Source organism: Hippichthys cyanospilos, chromosome 8 (genome assembly GCF_059441005.1).
Source record: "Hippichthys cyanospilos isolate Australia breed blue-spotted pipefish chromosome 8, RoL_Hcya_1.0, whole genome shotgun sequence".
NCBI classification, from domain to species: domain Eukaryota; kingdom Metazoa; phylum Chordata; class Actinopteri; order Syngnathiformes; family Syngnathidae; genus Hippichthys; species Hippichthys cyanospilos.
Window position 1 is genome coordinate 15289580 of NC_142376.1, and position 25079 is coordinate 15314658.

Genomic DNA, 25079 nt, shown 5'->3' on the forward strand with positions numbered 1-25079 from the left:
CTCATCCCAGCCAATCAGCGCTTCCCTGGATTAACGCTAGCTATCTGGGGCACGGGGCCAGCACGTCTAGCCAGCTAGAAGTGCCACGACTTCACAGTAGTCCAGCAATTGCCCGGTGGAGTTGTGGAAGATATCTGAAAAAGCAATTAAGCTAAACCACCACAAATACAGTGGATTGAACGCCGCACCGCAGCTGTTCGTCTTCATTTGAAAGCTCTCGGCAATATCCTCGGTTTTTCTTCGAGCGAAGCAGACACATTCTCGTCAATAGCGAGGTAAGTATGGGAATAGGAATTGTCAGATTCATAAAGCCAGGGAGAGAACTAGCTTCGCAAGCTACTGCTTGCTATGGCCAAACCTTCTTTCTTGTGCACATAAACTTCACTGAAGTTATTTTGCGTAATTTTTTGTTTTGTTTGCACATGTTATAATAACCTTTTGGCTGCCGTTCTCTTGACACGTCATTCTAAAAAGTTCACGTCGCTAGCCAAGTTCATTGATTCCCACTGTTAGCAAAGATGCTACCGTGAAAAGGAGCAACTAAATGCATATAAAGATCGGGTAATTTCACAATTACACACCACATTTGCGAATACGCTTGTTTGACAGATAGAGGACGTTTTTAAATGTTTCCTAAATGTGCTTGTTCTAGTCGGAGCAGTACAGCTGTTTTATGCTTTCGCCTACATTAAAACATGCGGAAGTTTAGTCCGACTTGGAAATTGATGTAATTATGTTCAAAATGCAATTAAAATGCCATTTGCTAGCAATACGTCAACAACCGTTTGTGCGTGTGTGTGCTGCCATTTGGCTGACGTGCAATGTACACGTATTGACTACTCGACACGCGTAGACACTTTTACCTGCGCGTAGTTATTTTTTAAGTCATTTTCTAAGTTATTGTTCCATTAAGAGTATTTTTTTTACTTCAAACAGCACGAAACCGATTGAAACACGTGTACTTCTTTTTTTTCTGTTTTATAATTGTTAAAGCCAAGAGTGACTGTACAGTGTAATGCATTTCTTTGGGATTATAGGCGTTTTTTTTTTTTTTAAAGAGTGCAAATCTGCAAGGAAAAAGGCACTTTCTGAAAGGAAAAAAGCACTTTCTGAAAGGTACAGTCATCAGGCGTGTGAGTGCAGATGTCCAGATGTGTGACGTGACATTCTGAGAGTGTATAAACTCTTCCCTCTCTTTGCAGACTCGAAGAGTCTCGGGACTCTGTAAATCTAAGGAGTTTTAACTGAAAATGATACAAATAAGAAAGTATTCCACGTATAAAACAAATAAAGGCCATAAACTTTATGAATCTCAGATTAAAATATTTGTTTAATCTAACAAATTTAGAACCATGGTTTACTTAATTCGGTTTAATACGGTTTTTTTGTCCAGTGTAGCATGACCAAGTGTGAATGAAAGTATAGAACTAAATCCTTTTTACTTAACGTTATTTATTTGCGCAGTTGGATTTTATCTGCCGGTAGATTTTTGTCGCTTCAAGGCTTTAGTTTTTTTTTTTTTTTTTTTTTTTAAATGCAGAACAGGGACATCTTGAGGCAGTTGGAGGTATAAAGGTTTTTATTGAAAAAAAGTTCTTAAATCACTGCACAGGCAACTTTAAAAAAACTCATCATTTTTCTTGTTTGCAGAAAAATGTTGATTTTTGTTGTTTTATATGTTGTTTCTTAGTTTAATTTAAAGTTTCAGTTTATCTTTTTAATTTTAAGATTTTGGTGGAAATCAAAAGAATCTGCTGCAGGGTCAAACTGTCACTTATGAATCATCATGAAGTGTAAAGGTTATTTGAAGTAACATTTTAAACTTGCTTGATCTCCTTGCATATGTAAAAATATAATGCTGAATAACAAATTAAAAAAAAAAAAAAAACATTTTTACTCATTAGTGTTGCAAGTGAGCTGAAGCAATCCTTGACAATCCACAATCAAATGAACAGTTTAGAGCCCAAAATGCATTTTTGTGAAATGCGATGAAAGAAAGTCATTGATTGAAGTCATTTTTGGCTAGGGCTTGCAGTTAATGTTAGCTGTCCCCTCGAAGGCTCAGAATTGACTCCGTACAGTATTGCTTTCTTTATCCACTATCCTTACTCATTCATGTGACTACTGTGAAGTCGAATTGTTCGCTCAGTTTTGTATCCGCTTGATTTCATTAGAATGCACTGAACATACACTTCGGCCATATATCTAAAACAATCGAATGGAATCATACACCAGGAACCCCCTGTATGCAATTTATGTTACTCAAATCCATTGTGAAAGAAAGATCTGTCTCTCTCTTTTTAGGTGAACTAACATTGAACAATGGAGATCTATGACCCCCAGACTCTTAGTCTAATAGTTTTTGGTGGATTTATGGTGATCTCTGCAGTTGGGATTGCTCTGTTCTCTACCTTCTCTATGAAGGAGACCTCTTATGAAGAGGCCCTGGCAAAACAGCGTAGTGAGTTAGGTAAGATGCCATCAGGTCGCACAGACAAAAAGAAAAAGGACAAAACGGTAGACAAAAAGAACCGTGGAAAGAAGAAGGAAGAAAAGCCCAATGGAATGATTCCAGAAGCTAAAAAAACAGATGCAACATGTGAAGCTGATCAAGTCGCTGAGCCTCTTGCTGCACCTATTGTTACTGCTCCTGCCTCAAAATCTGTCTCAGTGGCAAAGCCAAAGGCAAGTCCTGCACCAGCACAACCAGAGCCCAAAGCTGTCAAACCAAGTCAATCTCCTGAGTCCTCACCTGTACCTTCGCCTAAAGACAAAAAGAAGAAGAAGTCAGCCAAAGCTGAACCAACCTCTGCTCAGCCTCCACTTGCAGTTGCCCCTGCACCAGGTAAACCCTCACCAGTTCCTTCTTCAATCCAGGCCCCGGAATCTCCCAAGGCCAAAACAAAGGCTGCAGCATCCAAAGTAGTTTCCCCAACTTCTCCACCTGCCAAGGCTTCCGCTTCTTCACCGTCAAGCAAATCTACTTCTAAGTCTTCTCCTCCCTCTGCTAAATCGGATCCGCCCTCTCCCAAGTCTGCCACTGCCTTAGGGAAGTCTGAGCTGACTTCCTCCAAGTCCATCACTGCCTCATCCAAGTCAGCTACAGCCTCAGCCAAGTCCACCGAGGCCTCAACCAAGTCTGCCGCTGCCCTGACCAAATCTGCTGTTGCCTCAACAAAGTCTGGTGAGCCCTCAACCAAGTCCAAGTCAGGAGAGGCCTCCACCAAGTCCAAGTCAGGAGAGGCCTCTACCAAGTCCAAGTCCGGCGAGGCCTCCACCAAGTCCAAGTCCGGCGAGGCCTCCACCAAATCCAAGTCCGGCGAGGCCTCCACCAAATCCAAGTCCGGCGATACCTCCACCAAGTCCAAATCCGGCGAGGCCTCCACCAAATCCAAGTCCGACGAGGCCTCCACCAAATCCAAGTCCGACGAGGCCTCCACCAAGTCTAAGTCTGGCGAGGCCTCCTCCAAGTCCGGCGAGGCCTCCACCAAGTCCAAGTCCGGCGAGGCCTCCACCAAGTCCAAGTCCGGTGAGGCCTCCACCAAGTCCAAGTCAGGAGAGGCCTCCACCAAGTCCAAGTCAGGAGAGGCCTCCACCAAGTCCAAGTCAGGAGAGGCCTCCACCAAGTCCAAGTCCGGCGAGGCCTCCACCAAGTCCAAGTCCGGCGAGGCCTCCACCAAGTCCAAGTCAGGCGAGGCCTCCACCAAGTCCAAGTCCGGCGAGGCCTCCACCAAGTCCAAGTCCGGCGAGGCCTCCACCAAGCCCAAGTCAGGCGAGGGCTCCTCCAAGCCCAAGTCAGGCGAGGACTCCTCCAAGCCCAAGTCAGGCGAGGACTCCTCCAAGCCCAAGTCAGGCGAGGACTCCTCCAAGCCCAAGTCAGGCGAGGGCTCCTCCAAGCCCAAGTCAGGCGAGGGCTCCTCCAAGCCCAAGTCAGGCGAGGGCTCCAGCAAGTCCAAGTCAGGCGAGGGCTCCACCAAGTCCAAGTCAGGCGAGGCTTCTACCAAGTCCAAGTCAGGCGAGGCTTCCACCAAGTCCAAGTCCGGCGAGGCTTCCACCAAGTCCGGCGAGGCCTCCACCAAGTCCAAGTCAGGCGAGGCCTCCACCAAGTCCAAGTCAGGCGAGGCCTCCACCAAGTCTAAGTCAGGCGAGGCCTCCACCAAGTCCAAGTCAGGCGAGGGCTCCTCCAAGTCCAAGTCAGGCGAGGGCTCCTCCAAGTCCAAGTCAGGCGAGGGCTCCTCCAAGTCCAAGTCAGGCGAGGGCTCCGCCAAGTCCGGCGAGGCCTCCACCAAGCCCAAGTCTGGCGAGGCCACAGACAAGTCTGCCCCCAAGTCAGTGCCCTCCTCGGGCAAGAGTTCATCTGCCATGTCCAAGTCTGCCCCTGGTTTAAACAAGTCCTCAGCAGCACCCACCAAATCCGCTCCACTTCTTGAAGTCATCATTAAAGATGTTCCTGTCATGGCTGTACCTCCAGTGGGGTCTAGTGTGCCAAAATCCCAGGAGCCCAAGAAGAAGGGCTCCAAGAAAAAATCTGAGAGTGGTAAGTTTAGGAGTATGAGCAGTTCTGTTTAACATTCTGTTTAAAACATCAACTTGGAGAAACTAGTTTTGAATATTTGAAAATAGCTGCTGTTACCCCATTACTAAAGTAGCAGCTACTTGAGACAATCTGAAAATTGAAATTGCCAACTGCACATGGACGCTTCAATTTCTTACACTTTTACTTTTTTGTTTGAACAGTGCAATTTGTTTTCCCCTCTGTAGTGGAAGCCGTGGGTTCGAGTGAAACTCCACTCTATTTGCCCTACAAGACATTGGTGTCCACCATCAGCAGCATGGTTTTCAGTGAGAGAGAAGCTCATAGTCTCATTGAGATGTTGTCTGAGAAAGCCGGCATCATCCAAGACACCTGGCACATAGTATGGAATGAGACATTGTGCACTTACTGCTTGAGTGACTTACACGGGTCCCAATCATGAATGTGGTTTCTCTACAATTGTAGGCTACTCAAAAAGGAGACCCAATGGCCACACTAAAGAAACAGTTGGAGGAGAAGGAAAAACAGCTTGGGGCTCAGCAAGAGGACTCCTCTGCAGCAAAGAACCGCCTGAGAGATCTTACTAAGGTTAGAGCATTTTTTTAAAGACAAAATTCAAGTTATTCCCTTAATCCAGCTGCCAAAAATGCAAAAAATATGTACATTGTCTATTTTGATTGTCTTCATTGAACTAGAAGACATTCTTGGTATTTTTTCTACTATGTAATACACTATTGGTGTTATATATGAGAAGTTGCCAAACTCCTTCTTTGTCCCTCTTGGTGGATTAGAAGAAAGGTAATGCATACTCAAAAACCCAACTGTTATTTCCTCACCATGCAATGGAAGCCCATTTTTGTGTAAAATTTGCAAACTCCTGGGATGTCTGTCATATGTACTTAAGAAATGTTTTATTATCATCAATTAATTTTATGTCTATATTTTGCTTGATTTGTTGTATACAAAGTGTTTAAAATAAATCACCAGTGTCACCATATAACCCAGATCAAAATTGAAGATTCAAGAGATAGTCCAAAATTGAAAAAACATTACTCAACCCGTTGACTATTTAGACACCTGACGATGCTTGCAACTCTTGGTATGTTGATTAGGAGCTTGCTGCCGAGAAGTCCAAGGTGGCTAGTGTTGAGACAAGGCTGAGCTCGCAGCTAAGCAAGAGAGAGCAGGAAATGATTGCTTTGCAAGCTCGCATGCAGGCCAGCTACCAAGACCATGTAGCCCAAACACAGAAACTCAATGCCAAGGTATTGTATGATCCCCTCAGTGTCAAGTCAGTATTCGTACATTTTAGCCTGCAATTCACATTTAAATCGTCCGCTAAGTAGTTTTTCTATTTGATCCAGTTGCATACAATGAAGATTTTAAGATGATTTGTTGAAAATAAAAGTCCGGTACTCTTGTTAGATTGTCAGTCTTCAAGACCAGATAGAGAAGGGTCCTAATGCCCAGCTGGCCCGACTCCAGCAAGAGAACTCCATTCTCCGTGATGCTCTCAACCAAGCTACCAGTCAGGCTGAGAGCAAGTACGTGTTCCTTAAGTCAGGTTCACATTGAGAGCATTAACAGATCTTCCACTTTTGGAAAAAGTATGTGTTCTGTCTGAAAATGTTCTTCTTTTACTTTATCCTGTTTACAGACAAAATGCTGAGCTTGCCAAACTGCGTCATGAGTGTGTAAAGCTAACCAAGGAACTTGGAGAGAAGACTGACATGCTGCATGCTGATGAACTCATGAGGAAAGGGTTGGAGGCTAAGGTCTCTGCCACGGAGAAGCAGCTCTCTTTGCTACAGGTTAGATCACGAGCTGTTTATTTCGTATTTTCTTTTTTTTTTTTTTTTTAATAAATTCGGCAAGAAATACTGTTGTTTGCAGACATTCAATAAGACAAGACTTTGCCTATTATTCTGGGAAGTTTATTAGTCTGACATCACTTATTTGTATGGAATGCAAGCATACATAAAATGCAAGAATGTGTTTGGTGTCTAAGCATTGCTCAAGTCCAGCTTGCTGTACATCGAGAAGGAAAAAGCTAAAGCAAAAATGGAGTGCAGTGACAAGTGACTGCTACATATATTAGTCTCTTGAGTCAACCTGCCATCTTATTGCTCACTTACTTCTGATATGCCACGGTTTCTGTTTATGTGGAGCAAGTGAGTCAGCATTTCCCGCTAGTCTTCTGTTTATTTTCTTTAATATTTAACTACAGCTATTGCTGCTTAGGGTCTTTGAACCAAATTGTACTGTTCATTTTAATTGGTGTGCTAAAAATGACAACGTTTCTGTGGATCTCCTCACTAATCATGTTTCTAGACCAGGGGTCACCAAAGTAATTCGAAGAGCTACCACCAGTTCATGTGAAAACACCAATCATGTTAATTATTTTTCACAATAATTAAGGAATAGCTTTTGTAAATAAAGTGTAATATGTAATGTAATACATATATAATTGTTTGTAACATTCATACAAAATCATAAATGTTCTATCACTTCTAAGCTATTTGCAGAACAGGCCTGCGGGCCTGTGATCTTTGAGGGCTACCTGGTGCCCGCGGGCACCATGTTGATGATCCCTGTTCTAGACTATTCTTATTTAAATGTACCACATTTTATTTAGAATGCTGGAAAATAAACCAATGTTTATAAAGTAAAGTTGTAATATTAACAAAGAAAATCTTATCTATGGGCATGGGTAACATATCAAAACTTAATGAAATGCTGTCCAATAATTTTTAAAAATATATGTTTGATCAATGAAATTCTATTCAATAATGAATAAATATATATGTTTGACTTTTTTTCTAATTTGATCAATTAAGTCCTTGTGTGGTTTGAATTTGACTTCAGGAAAGATCACACACTTAGACTTTTGCTCCCTCCTGTTGTTTGACATGTGCAAATTGATTTTGACGTTGTCAGGCTAACCATGCAGAGAGCAAGCAAGGGTTGCAAAGGAAATTGGAAGAGGTCTATGAAGAGCTGAGAACCACACAAACTGCAAACAACAGCCTACAGGAATCTTTGAAGAAAGCCCAGCAGGACAGCAGCGTACTCTCAGGTCAAGAGAGAATCGAATGAGCTTTTATTTATTATTTTAGCTACAGTAATTGCCTTTGTGAATGTCTGGGTTGACGATGGTGATCCTCCATGCTCGGTGTAGAGTTTCAGATGCGAATGGGAAATCTTGAGGCTCAGGTGAAGGAGCGTGCTGCTCAGGTCAATGCTCTCACTGCTCAGCTGGAGGGAACGCAGGTTGAAAAACAACAGCTGATGCAACAGTTGGCATCAGTCAACTCTATGCTGGAGGCCAGTCAAAATAAAAATGAACAGGTGATTTTTCTTTTTATATTTTTTACATGTCAATTTTGCTCTTATCACCCACCTATCCCGTTAACTGTTTTTTTTTTTTTTTTAACTTGACAGATGAATGCTGCTGAACTGCAGCAATTAAAGATCAGGTATGTTTGTGTTATTAAAAAACTTAGTCAGACCCAAAGCTCTTTCGACAATGCCAAAGTTTTGCTGTCTTTCAAACACAACCGCAGCGGCACACTGGCTAATTTAGCTTAACATTGTTACTCCTCTAACATCACTAGCAATCTTGGGATCCATGGCTCACCCATTCAAGTTTGAATTAAGCAGTAAATGCACAATAAATAGTTTTTTTTAAGCACTGACGCGATCCAGTCCCTAGCATGCCGCCATTTTGACAGCGAAGCCGACCAATAGCAGACCAGTATCTTAGGGAGTCGTGACGCAGAACAATAGCAGACCAGCATCTGAGTGACGCGTGTCAGCGGGACCAGAAAATAAGAGCAATCACCTAAAAACGCCTGAAGATGGAGACAAATACAGCCAACCCCTAGAGTCATTACAGTTGTTTTTGTCGTTAAGCGGGAAAAATTCTGTAAAGAGGTGACGAAAAAACATTGCAGATCACGTTGTAAGCTGAAAAACGTAAGGCAGGGATGTTGTAACCCGTGGGTCCACTGTACTTACCATATACTAAAACACACACACAGCATTTGTTAATAGTGTACTATCCAACCAGAATATTTGTAATACTCTGATGCAACTTTGTTCAAATATGTTTAAATCGCATTGTTTGTGCCTTGCGCAGCCTGCAGGAGAGAGATGACCAATTGAAGACTCTACGGGAGGAACTGAAGCAACTTCAGATGAAGGAGGAAACAGCAGTAAGTGTTTACTTAAAATAAAAAAATATACAGTCTTGCATATGTTCAAATTGGTCTTAACAGGACAGTGTGTAAGGTTTTGCAACGTCTAGTGGTGAAACAAAAATATTAAAACAAAATAAAGTTCATAAATGTGCCAAAAAAAGTTTCATCACAGTTGTTTTTTAAACATAGATCTAGTAACCTGTAATTGAAATATATTACATAGGTCCTGCCTGACTACCAGGAGGCTGACATTTTGCCCCAATCTTTGTATCACGGCTGCCCCAAGGAGAACTTACTACGCAAACGTTGTGTAGTGCAGTGGGCTTACAAATTGTATGTCTGCATTTTCTTAGTTCACCATTAGATAGCACTAAAATCTACACACTGTCAATTTAAGGCAGTTAACACATTCAAGAAGCACACTCCTCATACATATTTATGAACCTCCAGAAGCAGGGAGCACCAGCCAGCCACAGCGGACAGTGAGAGAAAGACAAAGAGAAGGGAAGCTGGTTTGTAACATACCATTAGATAGTGATAAGACAGTGGGACATCTAACACTAAGTACCGTAACCATTGTAAAATCTGTTTTGTTTTTATAAACAAGTTGAGATATTAACTGTGGAGGAGAAAGCATATACAGTACTGTAAAAAGAAGGAAGGGAAGCTCAGGGAAGCAAGGGAGATCTCCTGGCTGCGTAACTAATAAACATGGCAAGGCTATGCTTCGTTCGAGAAGGGAATATTATTTTCACTTGTGAATTTGACATTTTGATCAAAAGTATTGGGTTTCATTTTGAAATTGGGCGATTCAAGTTCCTATTCTTCAATTCTGATTACCGCGAGTTGCGTCTCTGCCAGCGGGGGAGGGGCCGCGCACCACACATTCACATTTCCTATTGTGTTTGACGACTTTTTACAAGCAGCAAAATCATGCCAATTTAGCACCGTCATATTGAAATCCAAGCAATTCCAATATAATCCGAATGTTAGTCCAGTTCCACTCAATTATCAACGCTCAACCCTCAAAGGTAGAGAACAACAACGGACTGCTTTCCATGCAGAATAACAAGTGATATTTTTGTCTTATTTTCAAACCTTTTTCTATTACAGCAGTCAGATGTCTCGGAACAGATACAGAGCAGGTAAGTAGCATAAAAGATGCACATTCCATTTTTGGGGGATCTGAGGTTTCATTTTGCTTTATGGATGTGTTTAGTCTGACAGAGAAGGAGGCCCTTGTCACGTCGCTACAAGAGCAGCTGAAGGAGTTGAAGCAAAATGAAGTGAGGATGTTTAAAACTCTTCTCATCGAGAACATGTTGCTTTCCTATTGCTTTGCTGATGGTGTTACCCATTTTCAGGCTTCAATGATCCAGCTTAAATCTTTTCAAAGTGAAGCCAAAGAATGTCTCCAAAAACTCTTTCCTCTTGTACCCCTAGAAACACAACAGGTTTGGAAACCATCCCTAAAGCTTTTTACAGAAAACGTTTCTACTTCTGAGTATAATGTTCTTTTAAAAGCCAGCTTACGCCTGCTTTTTCTGTGCACCTTAGCCAAATTGGTTACAGGGTTTTACGATGAAAGCTCAGGACGTTCTAAGACAGCAGAGCCAACAATCCCAGTCAAGTCACGAATCGCCTGTAAGCCGCAATCTTTTTGCTGTCTCACATTCTGATTGGACAGAATTCCGTAATTCACAAGTGCATTTGTTTCAGGAGTTGCTTGAAAAGCTGAAGGAGGCTGAGGAGAGTCACACGACCCTGCAAGCAGAATGTGAACAATACCGAACAGTTTTAGCGGAAACGGTAAAGGAATGATTGTATGCTTGGATGGATGTTGGAGAAGTGGTACAAGTGTAACATTACAGGGTACGTTCATTCATTGTTTTGCCTCCTTTTTCTTCTCATCCGCTGCAGGAAGGAATGCTGAAACATCTGCAGAAGAGTGTGGAGGAGGAAGAGCTGGTGTGGAAGTCTAAAATGACAAGCTCGGAGGAACAGCTGAAAGCAGTAAGAAATAATTTGACCTGACCGAAATTTGCAACACTTGAATCCTTATGTTCCTTTTGTCTAACATTCTTTATATCTATCGCCGTAGGCTTTGGAGAACATACACAAGTTGGAGTCTGAAAAACAAAGTGTAAAGCAGGTTGGTTAGACCCCCTCCCTCCCCCCCAATTCTAAAAATAATGGTTACACTCAATTCCATGCGAAATCGCTTGTTTGTTTCAGCTTAAAGAGCAGATGATGCTTCTGGAGGCCCAGCTAGAGAAGCAGTCAGATAACCATTGCCTGGCTGAGGAGATGGAACAGGTAGTTTTCAATTTAGAATTCAATTTTAAAATAAATAAACAAATAATACTCTTCTCAAGTGAAACGTCTTTATACATTTAATCACATGATGTGTTTTGTTTTTAGCTAAGACTGCAGCTGTCTGGCAGTCAGAACCAGTTGGACATGGCCCACAAGGAGGTCCAGGCCCACAAGGAGGAGCTTGCTAAGGTTTTTCTTTCTTTCTTTTTTCAATCCCAACTTTCTCACCTCGCATCCAATTTGCTCATTTCTGTGTGTTCACGTTTGAAATGATTTAGTTCATGGATCATGTGGTGTTTCACACTCAGTTCTCGCTACTCCTGTTGGGTTTAAAGTAAATCTGTCAGTGTTAAGTGTGTTATGTCATCCTGATCTCTGTCATGTTTGTGTGGTAATTATCTGATTGCTTAATCCGCTGGGGAAAACGCAACAGACAGACAATATCCCGATTTGTCCGGTTCTTTGTAAAAGACACAACCTCATCTGATTCCACTTCCTTAACGTCAACAAGCGATTGGTGATGTGTCGCCGGTGTGTAAGAGAGGCGGTGTCACACTTACAGTAGATGTATTGTAGTCCTGTGAACGTACACTATGTTATGTGTGACGGACCACAACTTCCCATTTCAGGTCAGAGAGCAGCTGAGCCAAGTCGCATTGAGCGGCCAGCGAGAACAGAACGGCCCTACTGAGGCTCATCGTAGTCAGGTCAGGGTGCAGCCGTCATGGGGCACCCTCGGGGTACCATCAACTTTTTCTCAGAGCGTACAGGACTGTCACTCTCCTTCACCAATAATTCTGATTTGTTCCAAAATATACACTGCCGTTTGATAGTTTGGGGTCACTTAAGACTTATTTTTTCAAGGGAAAGTGGGTGAAAACATGCTCTAGACAATATTCCTGTGTTATTAAACAATCAAATTGAGTTTAGCTTTGAGTTATCCTGCATTTTAGTTTTATTCAGATTTTTTTCCCAGAAACCAATTATACCATGCTTGAAAAAAAAATGTTGTCTTGGTGACCCCAAATCCTTCAGTGCTACTGTGCTGAAAACACACACATACTGTCGGTTTGTCTTACTATCTTAGTGGGGCCATCCTAGTGACATAATGCCCATTTTCTAGCCCATAACACAAAGTTTAACCTTCACAACTGATTGCCTAACCCTAACCAAAATCCAACTCAAAACCTCAAAAACAGATCTTTACTTGTGCAACCACCAAAAGGGTCAGACGAGGAAAAGGTCCCCACAAAGACGGTAAAAGCAGAATATGAGCCTCACTTTGCAGCAAAAACAACACACACAAAAACAAAATAAGGATCGAGACCAAGTTGTTTCCAGCCTTTCCTGTGCTGCTCTGACACCCAATTTTTTTACGCTAACATTTTTTTGGGTGGTTTTAATGTGCACTTGTAACTAACGACTCACTTCTATTGTAGCATGCAAGCTTCCTCTCCACTTGTTTTCTAAAATGACAGTAGCTTTGTGTGACGAGAGCCTTTCGCTTCAAGACAATTTACAGGTCAAGGAGCTTTTGTGTGCAGATGTGAGGTGCTAGTTTAGCGCATACGTTTACAGACACACACGACTATATTAAAGGTGCCTTTGTGTCATCAGGTTTCGTCCGAGTTGTATCAGACGACTGAAAAGCTGCAAGGGGAGACGGCCGCAAGACAGAAGCTGTCGGAAGAGTTTCAGCAGGTAGACGCCGAGTATTGGCCCATGCCTACCTCTTTAAGTTTTTTTTATGGATCTCCTGGCTTGCGTCACTTCTGGTTTGGACCATTTGCATTGCCCATTTTGCCAATCCGTTTGTTTTGGCAATTCTAGGCCCAGGCGACCATCACAGAACTTCAAGCTCAACTGGAGCATCTGAGGGATTCAGCAGAGGCACAACAAGGTGACTCTGAAGATGTTGCTCAGCTCAAGGTGAGCTCATGATAAAATTTCCAACAATAGAACTGGGATTGTTCTATTAATTTCTGACTTGTTTACCAAGTTTATTTTAAAATGCCATTTTTGGCCCCTTTTTTTTGGTGTAGTTTTTAATCTGCCATTTAGCCACTGCAAAGTATATTGATGACACTCGCATGCTGCTTTGACTTGCATAACGACGAACCAGAAGAATGTGAAATGTAACAACAGGGAAGGCAAATGTATTTGTGGACAACAAGGGTGTCCTGTGTGTTTGTCAATGAAATAAATTTTGCTTGGCACCTAGAGTATTTTGGTTTTCTTTTTTTAAACCTTGCCTTTTTCTTTCACAGTAGATTTTGTCAAACTTTTAAGGTGACTCTTCAGATGTCAAGAATGCCTTAAGTCCCCACCCCCAACAAACATTTCCAAGAACGCCCACAATGGGAGGGGCAATCAAGTGACTCTCCTCTTCTTGGCGTGTAATGAGCCAAACCTCCAGCAGAGGCTAGCAATGCACTATTTCAGTTTCAGTGAAGTAGGATTTAACTGAAATTCTGCGTAGCAGCACTCGACGATGGCTTTCAGCCAGGCAGTCTAAAATGCACAGCAGAATGTATGCAAAAAAAATCTTCAGTATGTATTACACGTAAAATATAACCCACGCTAATCCCTCCCTTGATGTAATTGAAGGGTGTTCTTTGGTATTGCAAAGAAAAAAAAAAAGCAAAACAAAGATTTATCAAAACACTGCAGTGATCTCTTAAAAAGGGGTCCAAACATTCATATTTGCCATTATTTTAAACTAGAGGCACGTCTGTCCTGAGATCTTTGGAATTCCAAACTGTCCAGCCTCGGGGGCATTTATCTGAAAGTGCAGTTCTGCAGTAGTATTTCTCCGCTGTTGCTATAGGAACGTTTGGAGAAGGAGAAGAAGTTGTCCAAAGACCTGGGACAGGCAGCCACCAAGCTCCAGCAACTTCTCAAAGCCGCGCAGGAGCAGCTGAGTAAAGAGCGTGAGACAGTGGTAACACTAAAGGAGCACCTTGACGGCAAAGTGAGCAGACACCAGACCAACACACTTTGACAGTACAGGTATGTGCGGCGATGCTTGTTTGACTCAATTTTTGCGCCTTTTTTTCTTGTCAAGGGGGAGTATGTGGAATTAAAGGAGGGAACGTCCGTCTGAGAGGAAGCTCACTATGTGGACATCAAACCAAATATGCCTTATAATGATCATAGTTATGCATTCCAAAACTTTCTTTATACTCTACTGTAGTTTTTCTTTGTTTTGTTTTTGTTTGTTTTTTTCGTTTTTCCAAAGCTAGTAATCAAATGTTTGGGATCAGCATTTCAAAGAAGAGGAAATCATGCTGCCAAAACTGACTGATACCTCACATTCCATCAACATTTCTGACTATCAGATGTGTGTCCCTCTGCCTTTTAGTCCAAATGTTTCCCCATGGTTCAGTGTTAAAAGGGAAACTGTGTACGTTAAACGTGCATCAATCTGTGCAATTACTTTTTTTTTTTAATGTGCTTGACTGATGATAATGCTTCCAATGACAGTACAAGTGCTTTGAGCCTCCTTCTCTCCATAGCAGGCCACCAACTTATTTTGAATTTGTATGAATGAATAAACTACAGTGTGACTATGTAGCCGATTGTCTTGGGTTACTGTTCAGAATGTTTTTCCTACAAAATAGTTTACAGTACTTCTGGTATTAATCGGATTTTTTTTTTGGTGCTTTTTGGGTTACGTGTGCAATGAAAACCTTATAAAATAATTATGAAATTGTTTTTCATCAAACAACGCTATATATTTGTATTCAAATACCAAAATACTCAGAAAAGCAGCCCAGTAGATATAATACAGGTAGCGCTTACTACATACATTAAAATCAACTATGTGGTGATATTTACCCAAAAATATACTATATATATATTTATTCTAGCCACTAAATCTTATACAAACTGCATTTTGCTAAACTTCCTCAGGTGCACAAACAGAACAAGAAGAAGAACTGAACAAAAATGACTCCTGTTATGTTTACATTTGCACTCTAAACTCTTAATTTTCTTGTCTGCTCAATGAAAAAGAAAACGAACATTATATGACAAATTTGGCCAAAGTCTCATCTTGTTCTCGTGGACTCAATTTTGTGAGACATCTCCTGGGATTTTTCTCTACAGGGGATCCAAGATTTCTACTTTGTGCCAAAGAATCGGTCACGTAAGCAGTGCTATAATCCAGGGTGTCAGCTGAGGTAGGCCCCAGCCAGCCTGCCACCCTTGTGAGGATAAGCAGCGATGGAAGATAAATGGATAAATGCTTGTCAAAGTTACATGCACTAACTTGTCACAATAATTTGGTGCGGACAGCAGCAATTATAACTTTTATTTTGTAGGTGCCACAGGAAGTGTTGAGTGAATCGCAAAGTTGAAATGACAAGTTTTGATATGTTGAAATACTATATTTCATTTATTGCTTTTATAACTAACTTGTTCACTTGACATATTCCCTTCCCAATACTTGGATTCTCCCTCTGAACAGGTTTTCTGTATTGGTGTCAGTTAAACGTGTGGCGAACTTTACACAAAACTGGATGTTTAACCATGGACCCAATAGACATTGAAACACTGTGAGTCAGTTACGTTTATTAAGACGATAAATCAATCCTGAAACTAACGTTTTGGAACTGATATGATACAGGTTTGCAAATGTTACGACTCGACTTTTAGCGCAGAGCCTGTTCTCTGTGCTTTGCCTCGAGGTAGTGACTAAAGTTTGCAAAGTTGCTTTATGGAATAAAGAGAATTGAATGAGTAATTTGTAGAATAAGACATGTTCTTAAAATCGATTAAGTCACGTACCGTATCCATAGGAAAATGCAATAAAAGGGGAACAGATATTCATCCATTTGTATTAAACTTTTGTTATATTTGTTAAAACTTTCAGTATAGATGTGACTGTAGTAAGTTAGTAAAATGATTGTGTGTGTGGGCTATCTGAGCCTATCTTGTACATATTTGAATGATCTGGAACTACTGCACCTAAGAAAGAACAACCAATAAGAGACGTGCACTTATATGCACGTTTAAAGCCAGCCATTGGCACACCTAATCAGGTACAGGCCACATCCAAATCTTCTTAGATTTTTTTTTTTTTTTAAACAATCGAAGCAGCTTCTCTATAACAGGGTCAATTCCAGCCACTGGGAAGAAAAACACAAGCACAAAAAACATGTTTTTATCAAAATTATCATTAACCATCCCTGAGTGCCACATACCTGCATGTAACTCAGTTCTATCACACCAGAACCATTGTCTATGGACTTGAATGCATCTGTTGGAAATGGAAGTTACAATATTATATATATACTGTATACTGTATGTATACACACACACACACATATATAGACTCACTGAAAAGTGACTCTAAGCGGATTAGGCAGCACACAAAGTTGTCAAAATCTATGGTGTAGTTTGGTTCTCTGTAGCGAGCAACAATGATTTGGTGCAGCGGGTTGTTGAGTGAGAAACCTGGAAAAAAAGTCAAATTCAGCTCCCACAAACTACACACATTTCTGAACCAGGAGTACTGTAGAATAACTTTACTAGTACTGGATATTCTTGTCAAAATTATATACGGTATGGACTCACCAGCGACTTCTACTGCTGAGCGCATCTCGGAAGCACTCATGCAGCCGCTATTGTCTGCATCTTTCTCTCTGTAAATTTTCTAATGGGAGAGAGTAAGATTAAAATAGATCCAATGAAGTATCAAATATAACATTTAAACTGACACTGGAAAAGAGATTTTAATTGTGATGTTTTTGATGTGTGATATCAAAGAAAAAGCATACAAAAAAAACTCTGAGGCTAAAATATTGCATAGATTGTCAAAACATGTCAACTTTCAATTTTCCGTCCTGACGTTCCTTCTAAATGCTTGAAAATGGGAGGTTGAGAGGTACACCCTGCAGATGTCAAATTTAGCCCATGTCATTTACTGCCATTAAAAATGAGAAATATTGTCAATTTTGGATTTCCCCTGATTTTTGCATTAATCCTTTCAACGGCAACTCTCGAACGGGGAGCAATAGAATTTTTTGTGTTGGGACGCCAAAATCACCTGGGGGCGCTAGTGAACAACTTGTGACTTTTGCAATCCTTTCAATGACTTCATTGAGTGTCTTAGCCTGACTTCCATCGAGAAAGGTTCTTGCGATTCATTGTTGGACTTGTTGTCGACAAAAGGCTTCGATTCAAGAACTAAATGTTGCAAGAAAATTTTATTTATGCTGCAGGGAAGCGTTTTATATCATGCAATGCATAACGTGGTACTGTACCTGCATATTTCCGTCCGCAAAATCTGCTGCATTGAATAGCTGTTAACGTCTTTTTTTGAAATGAAATGGCCTTGGAATTTGTATATTTAAATATTCCATATGTATGGGTAGGGCTGATGTCACTGAACATTTTTAGGGGTTGAAAGTAAAAATTATTTTACACTTGACAATGTTATGACCTTTTCTAAGTCAGCCCAAACTGGGGATTTTTGACTAAAATGGCCTTATTATCACCCAGACACCCAAGGATTAATGATTTTGGTCTTCCAGTATTTGTCTTGATCTGGATTGCACCTACAGCATAGGTGTATCAATTTATGTGGCCTGCGAAATCCTAAGCAAACTTCAAGTTTCTGGTTAAAATACTAAATTTGCAAGTTGTCCTCAACATTTAAAAATTTGGGGGTAAAAATAAAAAGCATTTTTTGTTCCCAATATCTCTTTTGAACAGTTTTTACCGGGCTCTTATTTCAAAACTAGTTAGAAGTGTGCCAAACACACCTAAAATTGATTTGATTTCACTATTATACCGGCCCTCTGACAAAAAATTATAACTACAATGCGGCCCCCGATAAATATGAGTTAGACACCCCTGACCTACAGGATTTCTAAAATCTGGTGAACACTTCTAATTATGACCCACTAAAGTTACACATCACAGTCCAAAGAGAGAATTATTCTTTCTATAAAGGGAGTTGTTGTTTTTTAATGTAATGTTGTGGCCAGTGAATAGAAATAAAATGGGGAGAAAAAAGAAAAGAGGGTTACCAAAAGCTTTTCAATCTTTGTCCACAGAATCTTAAACTCCACCAGTCCTAGTTTGCCACTTCCATCTTTCTTTGAAGAGATTGTTAAAGTTAATTGATCTACACAGAGTATATCGTGCCAAGTTATTTCATCGCAAACTATTAACAAGAGAAACACCGAAGCCAGGGAAATCAGCCAAATTTGGATGTACTCATCTGAGCGCATCATTTCAAATGATACAACTTGGTGTGAACATTGCTAAATCCAAAGGATACGTCAAGCAGATTGACCATGTTGCGGCACGTGCACAGGCTGAATCCGTCGGTTTTAATGTCACTTCCTGAAAAGGAAACAAAGATGAAGATTTTGCAGTATCAAATAGATAAATGTACATATTCAACCAGAATGAAAAAAGGATTTTTTTTCCTCACGTTTCCCCACCACTTTGTTGAGGATGCTCTGCAGCTCAAATACACAAATCTCCACATCCTAAATTGGATTAAAATATTCACACGTATAGACAGTGCATTCGGAAAGTATTCACGGTGCTTCACTTTTTCATGGTACAGCCTCATTCCAAACTGTATGAAATGTTACTACCTAAAAACTCACTCAATAACCCGTTGTAACATTGTTTTAATACGTTTTTAAAATGTATCAAAAAAAAAAGAAAACTTAAGAAATAGTAATACCATTGGCATTCACATCCCTTGCTTAACACTTTGCTGATTCACCTGTGGCCCCTTTGGCAGCAATTACAGCCTCAAGTCGTTTGAATATGGTGAATACTATCTTGTACCAGTACCCATTCATCTTCGCAGTAATTCTCAAGCTTTGTCAGGTTGGATTGAAGACATCTGTGAACAGCCATTTTCAGGTCTTTCCAAAAATGTTCAATCAGATTCAAGTCTGGGCTCGGGCTGAGCCACTCCAGGACAATCACGTATTGGTTCGGAAGCCAATACTTTGAGATTTTGGCTTGGTACTTAGGATACTCAATGTCCTGCTGAAAAATTAACCTTCGCTCAAGTAAAAGGTCAAGAGCGCTCTGGAGCAGGTTTTCATCCGTGGATGCATGAATTTTTCCTTCTATCCTGACTAGCCTGCTAGATCCTGCTACTTAAAATCATCTCCATAGCTTATGCTGCCACCACCATGCTTCACTGTAGGGATGGGATTGGACCGGTGATGAGCGGTTGCCATGACACTTTGCATTCACACCAAAGAGACGACCATACAGGCCTGATGTTGGATTGATGGTTGTTTTTCTAGAAGGCTCCCTCCACAGAGGACTGCTGAAGCTCTGACAGAGTCGGATTCTTGGTCACCTTCCTGACAAAGACTTTGATCGCTCGGTTTTGGTGGCAGGTGAGCCCTGGCGGTTCCAAATGTCTTCCATTTAAATGATGGAGACCACTGTGCTCATTGAGAGGCAGACTGGTTAGTGCATTCTCCTCGCATGCGGAAGTCGTGGTTTAGGTTCCAGCCTTCCTGAGAGGTCTTTGCATCTCTATGTGCTCTGCGACTGGCTAGCAACCAATTTGGCGAGTGCCTCGCCATATTCCAATTAACCTGTAGAAACATCTCAAGGATGATCAGTGGAAAAAGGATGCACCCTAGCACAATTTGAAGCTACATGACAAATGCGCCATCTTAGATTTCTATTTTTAATAAATGTGTAAAATGTCAACATAAAACCTTTCAGATTATTGTACTGGTTTACTATGTGTAGAATTTTGAGGTAAGAGATCAATTTAATACAATTTGGAATAAGGCTGTAAAATGATATAAATGTGGAAAAAGTTCAGCGCTGTGAATACTTTCAAGATGCACTTTAATTCATCCATTGAAAAAAAAATCACTATTCCTACCAAATACCAAAATGAAACCTGACTCACGTGTCCGGCCAGGTGTCCAAACAGTCTCTTGAATCGGTCATCAATATCACTTTCATCTATGTCAATCTAAGGATTATCAATATTAAAAATTGACAGGAGAAATTTTATGTTTTGTTTTTTTTTTCTGATCAAAACAATGGAAGCAAAAGGACTTTACCTGTTCAACATGGCAGTCAACTGGGTCATCAATCTCCCTGAATGTAGGCAAAGATAATTGCTTTACGTTTTGTGTGTGTGTGTGTGTGTGTGTGTGTGTGTGTGTGTGTGTGTGCGTGTGTGTGTGTGTGTGTGTGTGTGTGATTTTGCATGCATTTTCTCCAAATTGAGCCTTATAGGGAATCAAGTTGAAAAATGTTCCTTGCGGCCCCACTAGTGGTATTCTGATTAAATATGCATTTGTGGAATATGAATTAAGTAGCAAAAGTTATCTTGTTTTGACCCATCAAAGGGGCGGCAATTTTAACAATTGATTAATTGTTTTCTTCATTTAGACTGGCTGGGGTGCATAGGAAAAAAAAGGGATTTCACATCCCCTTTAATTGTACATACTGGAAATCCGCTGGTTTCTCAGAGAAGACGCGGATGTAAAAGTCTCCATTCTTGTTGGGCTCAAAAGTGGAGGGAATGATGAGGTACTCCCCAGGGGGCAGATGGTGACGGCTGCACACCTCTCGGAGATTGATGAAGGTCTCAGAGCGTGCAGCTGAGCGGTTGGTCAAGAAGAAATTTCTTTTGAGGTGCACTTGCCTGGATCCCCAGTACTAGAAAAAAACACACATGTAGAAAAGTCATATGAGGACGGGTCCACACTATTTTGCTGTGATAACGTAACACTGATGCAGCATTTTCTACGACTGGTACATAGTTGCGTGAAACAAATTCAAGTAGAAGCTCCTTTTGTTCTGGTTACCTCCTCGGGCAGCTGGAAAAGACAAAAATAAAAACCACTATAAGAAATGAAGATTGACAATTTGTAGTCTCTGTCGTTTATTTAGACTTGTAATATGGTTCACCTCATAGATGAGGAAGCCAATGGTCTCCATGTCCTCCCCCATTTTTCTCTTGCGACGCTTGTCCTTCTGCATTAATCCCACAATGAAAGTACACCCATCTTCTCCATTATAGGGGTCATCATCCGCATCCTCCAGTTTAATGACAAACTGAGGATTTGTCCAGAAGGTATCTAAGCAAATGTAAAACAGCAACACTCCTTAGAGAATTGTTTGTTAAACAAAACAAATCAGGAAAAAGAAAACCAAGTTATGTCAAGTACCCGGATAGTTTCTGCAGCCACCGGCAGAAACTCCAATTCTCCAAGTTTCTTCAAACTCTATCTCCGCCCACTTCCTGTACTCTGATGTTAGGGCATCAGGTGTGAGGTTGCAGATCTCCATGCGAGAATACTCTCTCAGGAAGTCAGAAAATGACATCCTATCGTAAAATCGGTGAGAAAACAAGCACAAAAAAGTAATCCTAGGGAAACAAACAATATAAACATTGAAGTCCACCCACATGAATGCGAGAGCGATAGATTACCAGAACTCCCCATCTTCTTTACGGTTGGTCAGCCTCTGGCGGTCATCATCACTTACATATCTCCACTGAGAGGAACTGAAAAAAACTTGTCATTTGTTTTGGAAAATTGCTGCTTTTAATTGAGAAGCAAAATTATCCTGAAGGTCAATAGCCATTCAAAGTATGCTTCAAGATTACTATAAACATTGACGAAAGTCAACAAAAACAGCCAACTCCAAAAAGTCAACCGACAAGAAGCAGAAGTTCTTGAATGGACACACTTGCCACATATACTTTTTTTTTCAGTTAGTTTTGTTTAATCTTTATTTATCCAAGTAAGGCATTTGAGAACAGATTCTCATTTGCAGTCCTGACCTGGACAACACATCATACATCCCAACTTTTACTGTAGGTGGGCTGCAACTCTAAAAACTTTTTTTTTCCAGGCCTGTTAAGTTCCTTGCTGCATGTTAAAAGGCAATGTGTAATTTGATCTTCTGTGTTAATAATCGTCACAAAGCAAGAAATAGTAATTGTAATTTTTACCTGGATACCAAAATAATCAATGCAGCCCTACAGAAGAAATACTGTGTGCTCTGATTAGTCTCGAATCACTTGTGTTGGCAGTACTTTAATTTTCCAATTGAAGAAAATGATGATAAAATACCGAGAGAAAAGACAAAGACAATTTTGTAAACACTGCAAACAAATTACACTGCCACCAAAAAATTAAACAGGCCCTCTATGCATTTTGTTAAAGAGTTCAGTAAGAAGAAATAATTCAGCTGCAGCTGAAAAATAATTATTCCACTCCTAGTTGTTTTAGACAAATAATTTACATAAATAATTAATAGCATTTGAATTTTAACGTGTCCGATATTGTGTATAGAAGAAAAAAAGAAAAAAAGCCAGCCTTTGTTTACTACTCACTTGTCACTCCAGGCTCCATTCCACTCCACTTCACCCCACGGATTCCTGATTCTGATCAGCTTTTCCTCGTCTCCTCTGTAGTCCACCTGACACACAAGGTGTACTTCACTCCGGTATAACATCTCGTCAGGTGTGTTTGCAAACCGAACAACTTTGATTGTCTGTGACGTCTTTATCAAACTAAGTTGACATTTACCAGCTCGGCTCCTGTCACGGAGTAGGCGTGGCCCTTCACCAGCTTGCGGTACGTGACTGCTTCAGTCTCGGCTGCGCTGGTGATCTGGGATGGACAGGATTATAAACGACAGAAAGTACAGATTGAGACCAATGTCGATATTGTACAGCGAGCGCTTTATGAGGTGGTACGCAGCGGTATATCTGACATCAATGGAGCATCCCAGTAGGGAGCCTCTTTCTAAGGCCTTCCTTATGATATTGAAGAGGTGCGGATCAGGGTTGGATAGGTCATGCCTCTCAGCAATGCCTCCTGTGAAGTCTTCGAACCCTTCCATGGTGCTTCCTCCGGCGAGGGCCTCATAGCATCCATTTAACCTATGGGCAAAATACCATAAAACCCATTGGAGATGGAAAGGGATGAAAAGAAATCCAAATTCTCTTTCATACTTGGCATAGGCCTTCTCCAGCAGGGCACTCCAAAACTCAGATCCATTTTCTGAGTGGACAAACAGCAGTTCTCCATTTCTGGTGGGCAAGCGGTCATCAACCACTACATCCACCCAGTCGCCAAACTGCCAAAACTGAAAATGCAAGAGAATGTTCAGCATAGCTTCTGATCTAGGCGAGATCCAACTCTAGGCTTACTTCCGTTCTCACACCAGTTTTACACCTTTTTCCAGGAATAGGCACGCAGTATTTTTAGTCTCGTGAAAGGTTAATCTAGGAATGTGAAAATAGGGCAGATTGTGGGCTATTCCCACTCATGGGTTTGTCCTTGCTAGACAAGTTTATACCACACCAATTGGATTTATTCTGGGCTTGTCATTTAAGGTAGAAAAACAGGCTTACCCTGAACAGACAATTGGGACCGTTTGTCTATCCATGCACATGATTTGAATGCAGGTTGTGTGTATGGTTATACCTCAAAATGAAAGATTCCAGCGTAGTCCTCTTCAAAACTTTGGTCATGTGGTACAACGCGGGACAAAATCTGCTTGTTGAGTGTCAAGGAGGCAATAGCCGCCAGGAGCCAGCAGTCACCTGACCACAAAGTTGATTGTTTTTATATAAAGAAGGCGCCGCTCACAATATTTTGTGTTCCTATGGTACATATGTCTTATAGTTAAACCACAGAGTCTCCTCTTTCCCCTGAAGAACTTAGCCTTACCCGCATTTGAATTGCGCCAGACAGTATGAAGACAGAAATATGCTTGACAAGTTCGCTCAACATACAGTGTTTGTACAAAGCCTGCTGATCTAAGTGCACAGGCGTAGCTCAAGGCATTGTTGCTGTTCTTAGAGATGGATTAATTCAAGCAGGAATATTTGGTAATTATATAGACCAAAGGAGGAAAACACATGATTCATGAGCATTTAAAGTATTTCTCAAAGGAATTTGGGGGGAGTGTGCATGCATGTCTCACCAAGTGCTCCCTGACAAATATCAGTCCTGGTAGCATCCTCCAGGATAAATTTAGGGTTGGATACAATTTCCTAAGAAAAGGAAAAGTTTCTTGTTAACAAGTGTAACGTGTAACAGCACAATGTAATTTTGTCTCCTGACAATGAGGAACAACAATGTCCGTTTTAAGGCACACCTGGCGTATCAAATTTTTGACAAATGTTGCAAAGCGGCATAGCTCGGTAGCAGAAGTGCTCTCGAAAACAATGAAATCAGAAAGCAAAAGAATCACAAAAATGCCCAACAAGCTTCAAATCAACAAACTAAGATTGGATACGCAACCTAACTAACACAATGATTTGACAACGATACATATACGATATAAAACTACTATAACTATTCAGAACTAACAGAATTAAACAAAAATCCAAACATCAAACAAACCGTATAAAAGCTATGATGCACCAGATTGAAAAAAATTAATTTTGACGATAAATGAGCATTTCCAAACCATGGGTGTAATCATGCAAAAATGATTATTATTATTAATAATAATAATAATAATAGTAAAGCCAAAATAGTACAGCTTTTTAAATGCCGCCAGTACACAAGCATTTGCATTAACACTACCTACCGTGGGTCTCAACCACCTGATGCCTCGAACTTTATAAGAATTGGGTCCAAGTTCATTGAAGCCCAAAGATGCCGGAAGCGGCTCAAAGCTTTCATCCTCAAAAAGGCGTCCTCTCTCCAGGCAACTTCGCTTCAGAGACTCATAGTTCTGGTTTAAATATGGAACCGCATGAGCGTTAGTTCCAATACCTTGCAATTTGTCGCGGTTGTGCTTAAGCCTAGTTGCAACGCCAGACATTTTCAGTGTCTTCTCAGGCGCCCGTATACCTGGAAAGTGATGTCTGAGGTGTGTTTATACACAATAGTGGTGACTCAGGTGAGGCCACGCCCCTGTTGATCATGCCTCTGGGCTCTGTCACCTACTTAACAACTCGTAGCACGCCAAATAGGATGGAGAGGGAATATTGAGGAACTTGAGGTCAGCAGTACTCTGAAGTAGTGGTTCATTACCTGCTGTTAGAC

The 25079-nt window shown here is 41.0% G+C and overlaps 2 protein-coding genes across 3 annotated transcripts; one reads left to right on the forward strand and one right to left on the reverse strand.

Moving 5' to 3' along the window:
* Positions 1–75: 75 nt before the first annotated feature.
* Positions 76–14622, forward strand: rrbp1a (ribosome binding protein 1a). 2 transcript variants are annotated; one of them, XM_088421784.1, is made up of 25 exons: positions 76–275; positions 2305–4537; positions 4762–4916; positions 5000–5122; positions 5647–5799; positions 5960–6078; positions 6192–6345; positions 7472–7610; positions 7713–7882; positions 7976–8010; positions 8673–8748; positions 9847–9878; positions 9953–10019; positions 10098–10187; positions 10291–10377; positions 10453–10542; positions 10654–10746; positions 10835–10885; positions 10969–11049; positions 11155–11238; positions 11679–11756; positions 12667–12750; positions 12880–12978; positions 13877–14020; positions 14114–14622. In XM_088421784.1, the coding sequence occupies exons 2-25, from the start codon at positions 2323–2325 to the stop codon at positions 14150–14152; spliced, it is 4458 nt and encodes a 1485-aa protein (XP_088277910.1). In that variant the 5' UTR covers positions 76–275; positions 2305–2322; the 3' UTR covers positions 14153–14622. The 2 variants fall into 2 exon arrangements, with proteins under 2 accessions (XP_088277910.1, XP_088277911.1); XM_088421785.1 differs by lacking the exon at positions 11679–11756.
* A 720-nt stretch (positions 14623–15342) lies between these two features.
* LOC148420291 (calpain-2 catalytic subunit-like) lies at positions 15343–24873 on the reverse strand. The gene is made up of 21 exons (XM_088421196.1): positions 24619–24873; positions 24007–24076; positions 23505–23623; positions 23030–23163; positions 22789–22957; positions 22602–22685; positions 22406–22491; positions 21497–21571; positions 21234–21391; positions 20974–21143; positions 20871–20882; positions 20510–20721; positions 20118–20154; positions 19961–20026; positions 18494–18551; positions 18338–18402; positions 18084–18152; positions 16627–16705; positions 16390–16506; positions 16254–16309; positions 15343–16178 (listed from the first exon to the last, which is right to left on the reverse strand). Exons 1-21 carry the CDS (start codon positions 24853–24855, stop codon positions 16155–16157), a joined length of 2097 nt encoding a protein of 698 aa, XP_088277322.1. The 5' UTR covers positions 24856–24873; the 3' UTR covers positions 15343–16154.
* Between the last annotated feature and the right edge of the window lie 206 nt (positions 24874–25079).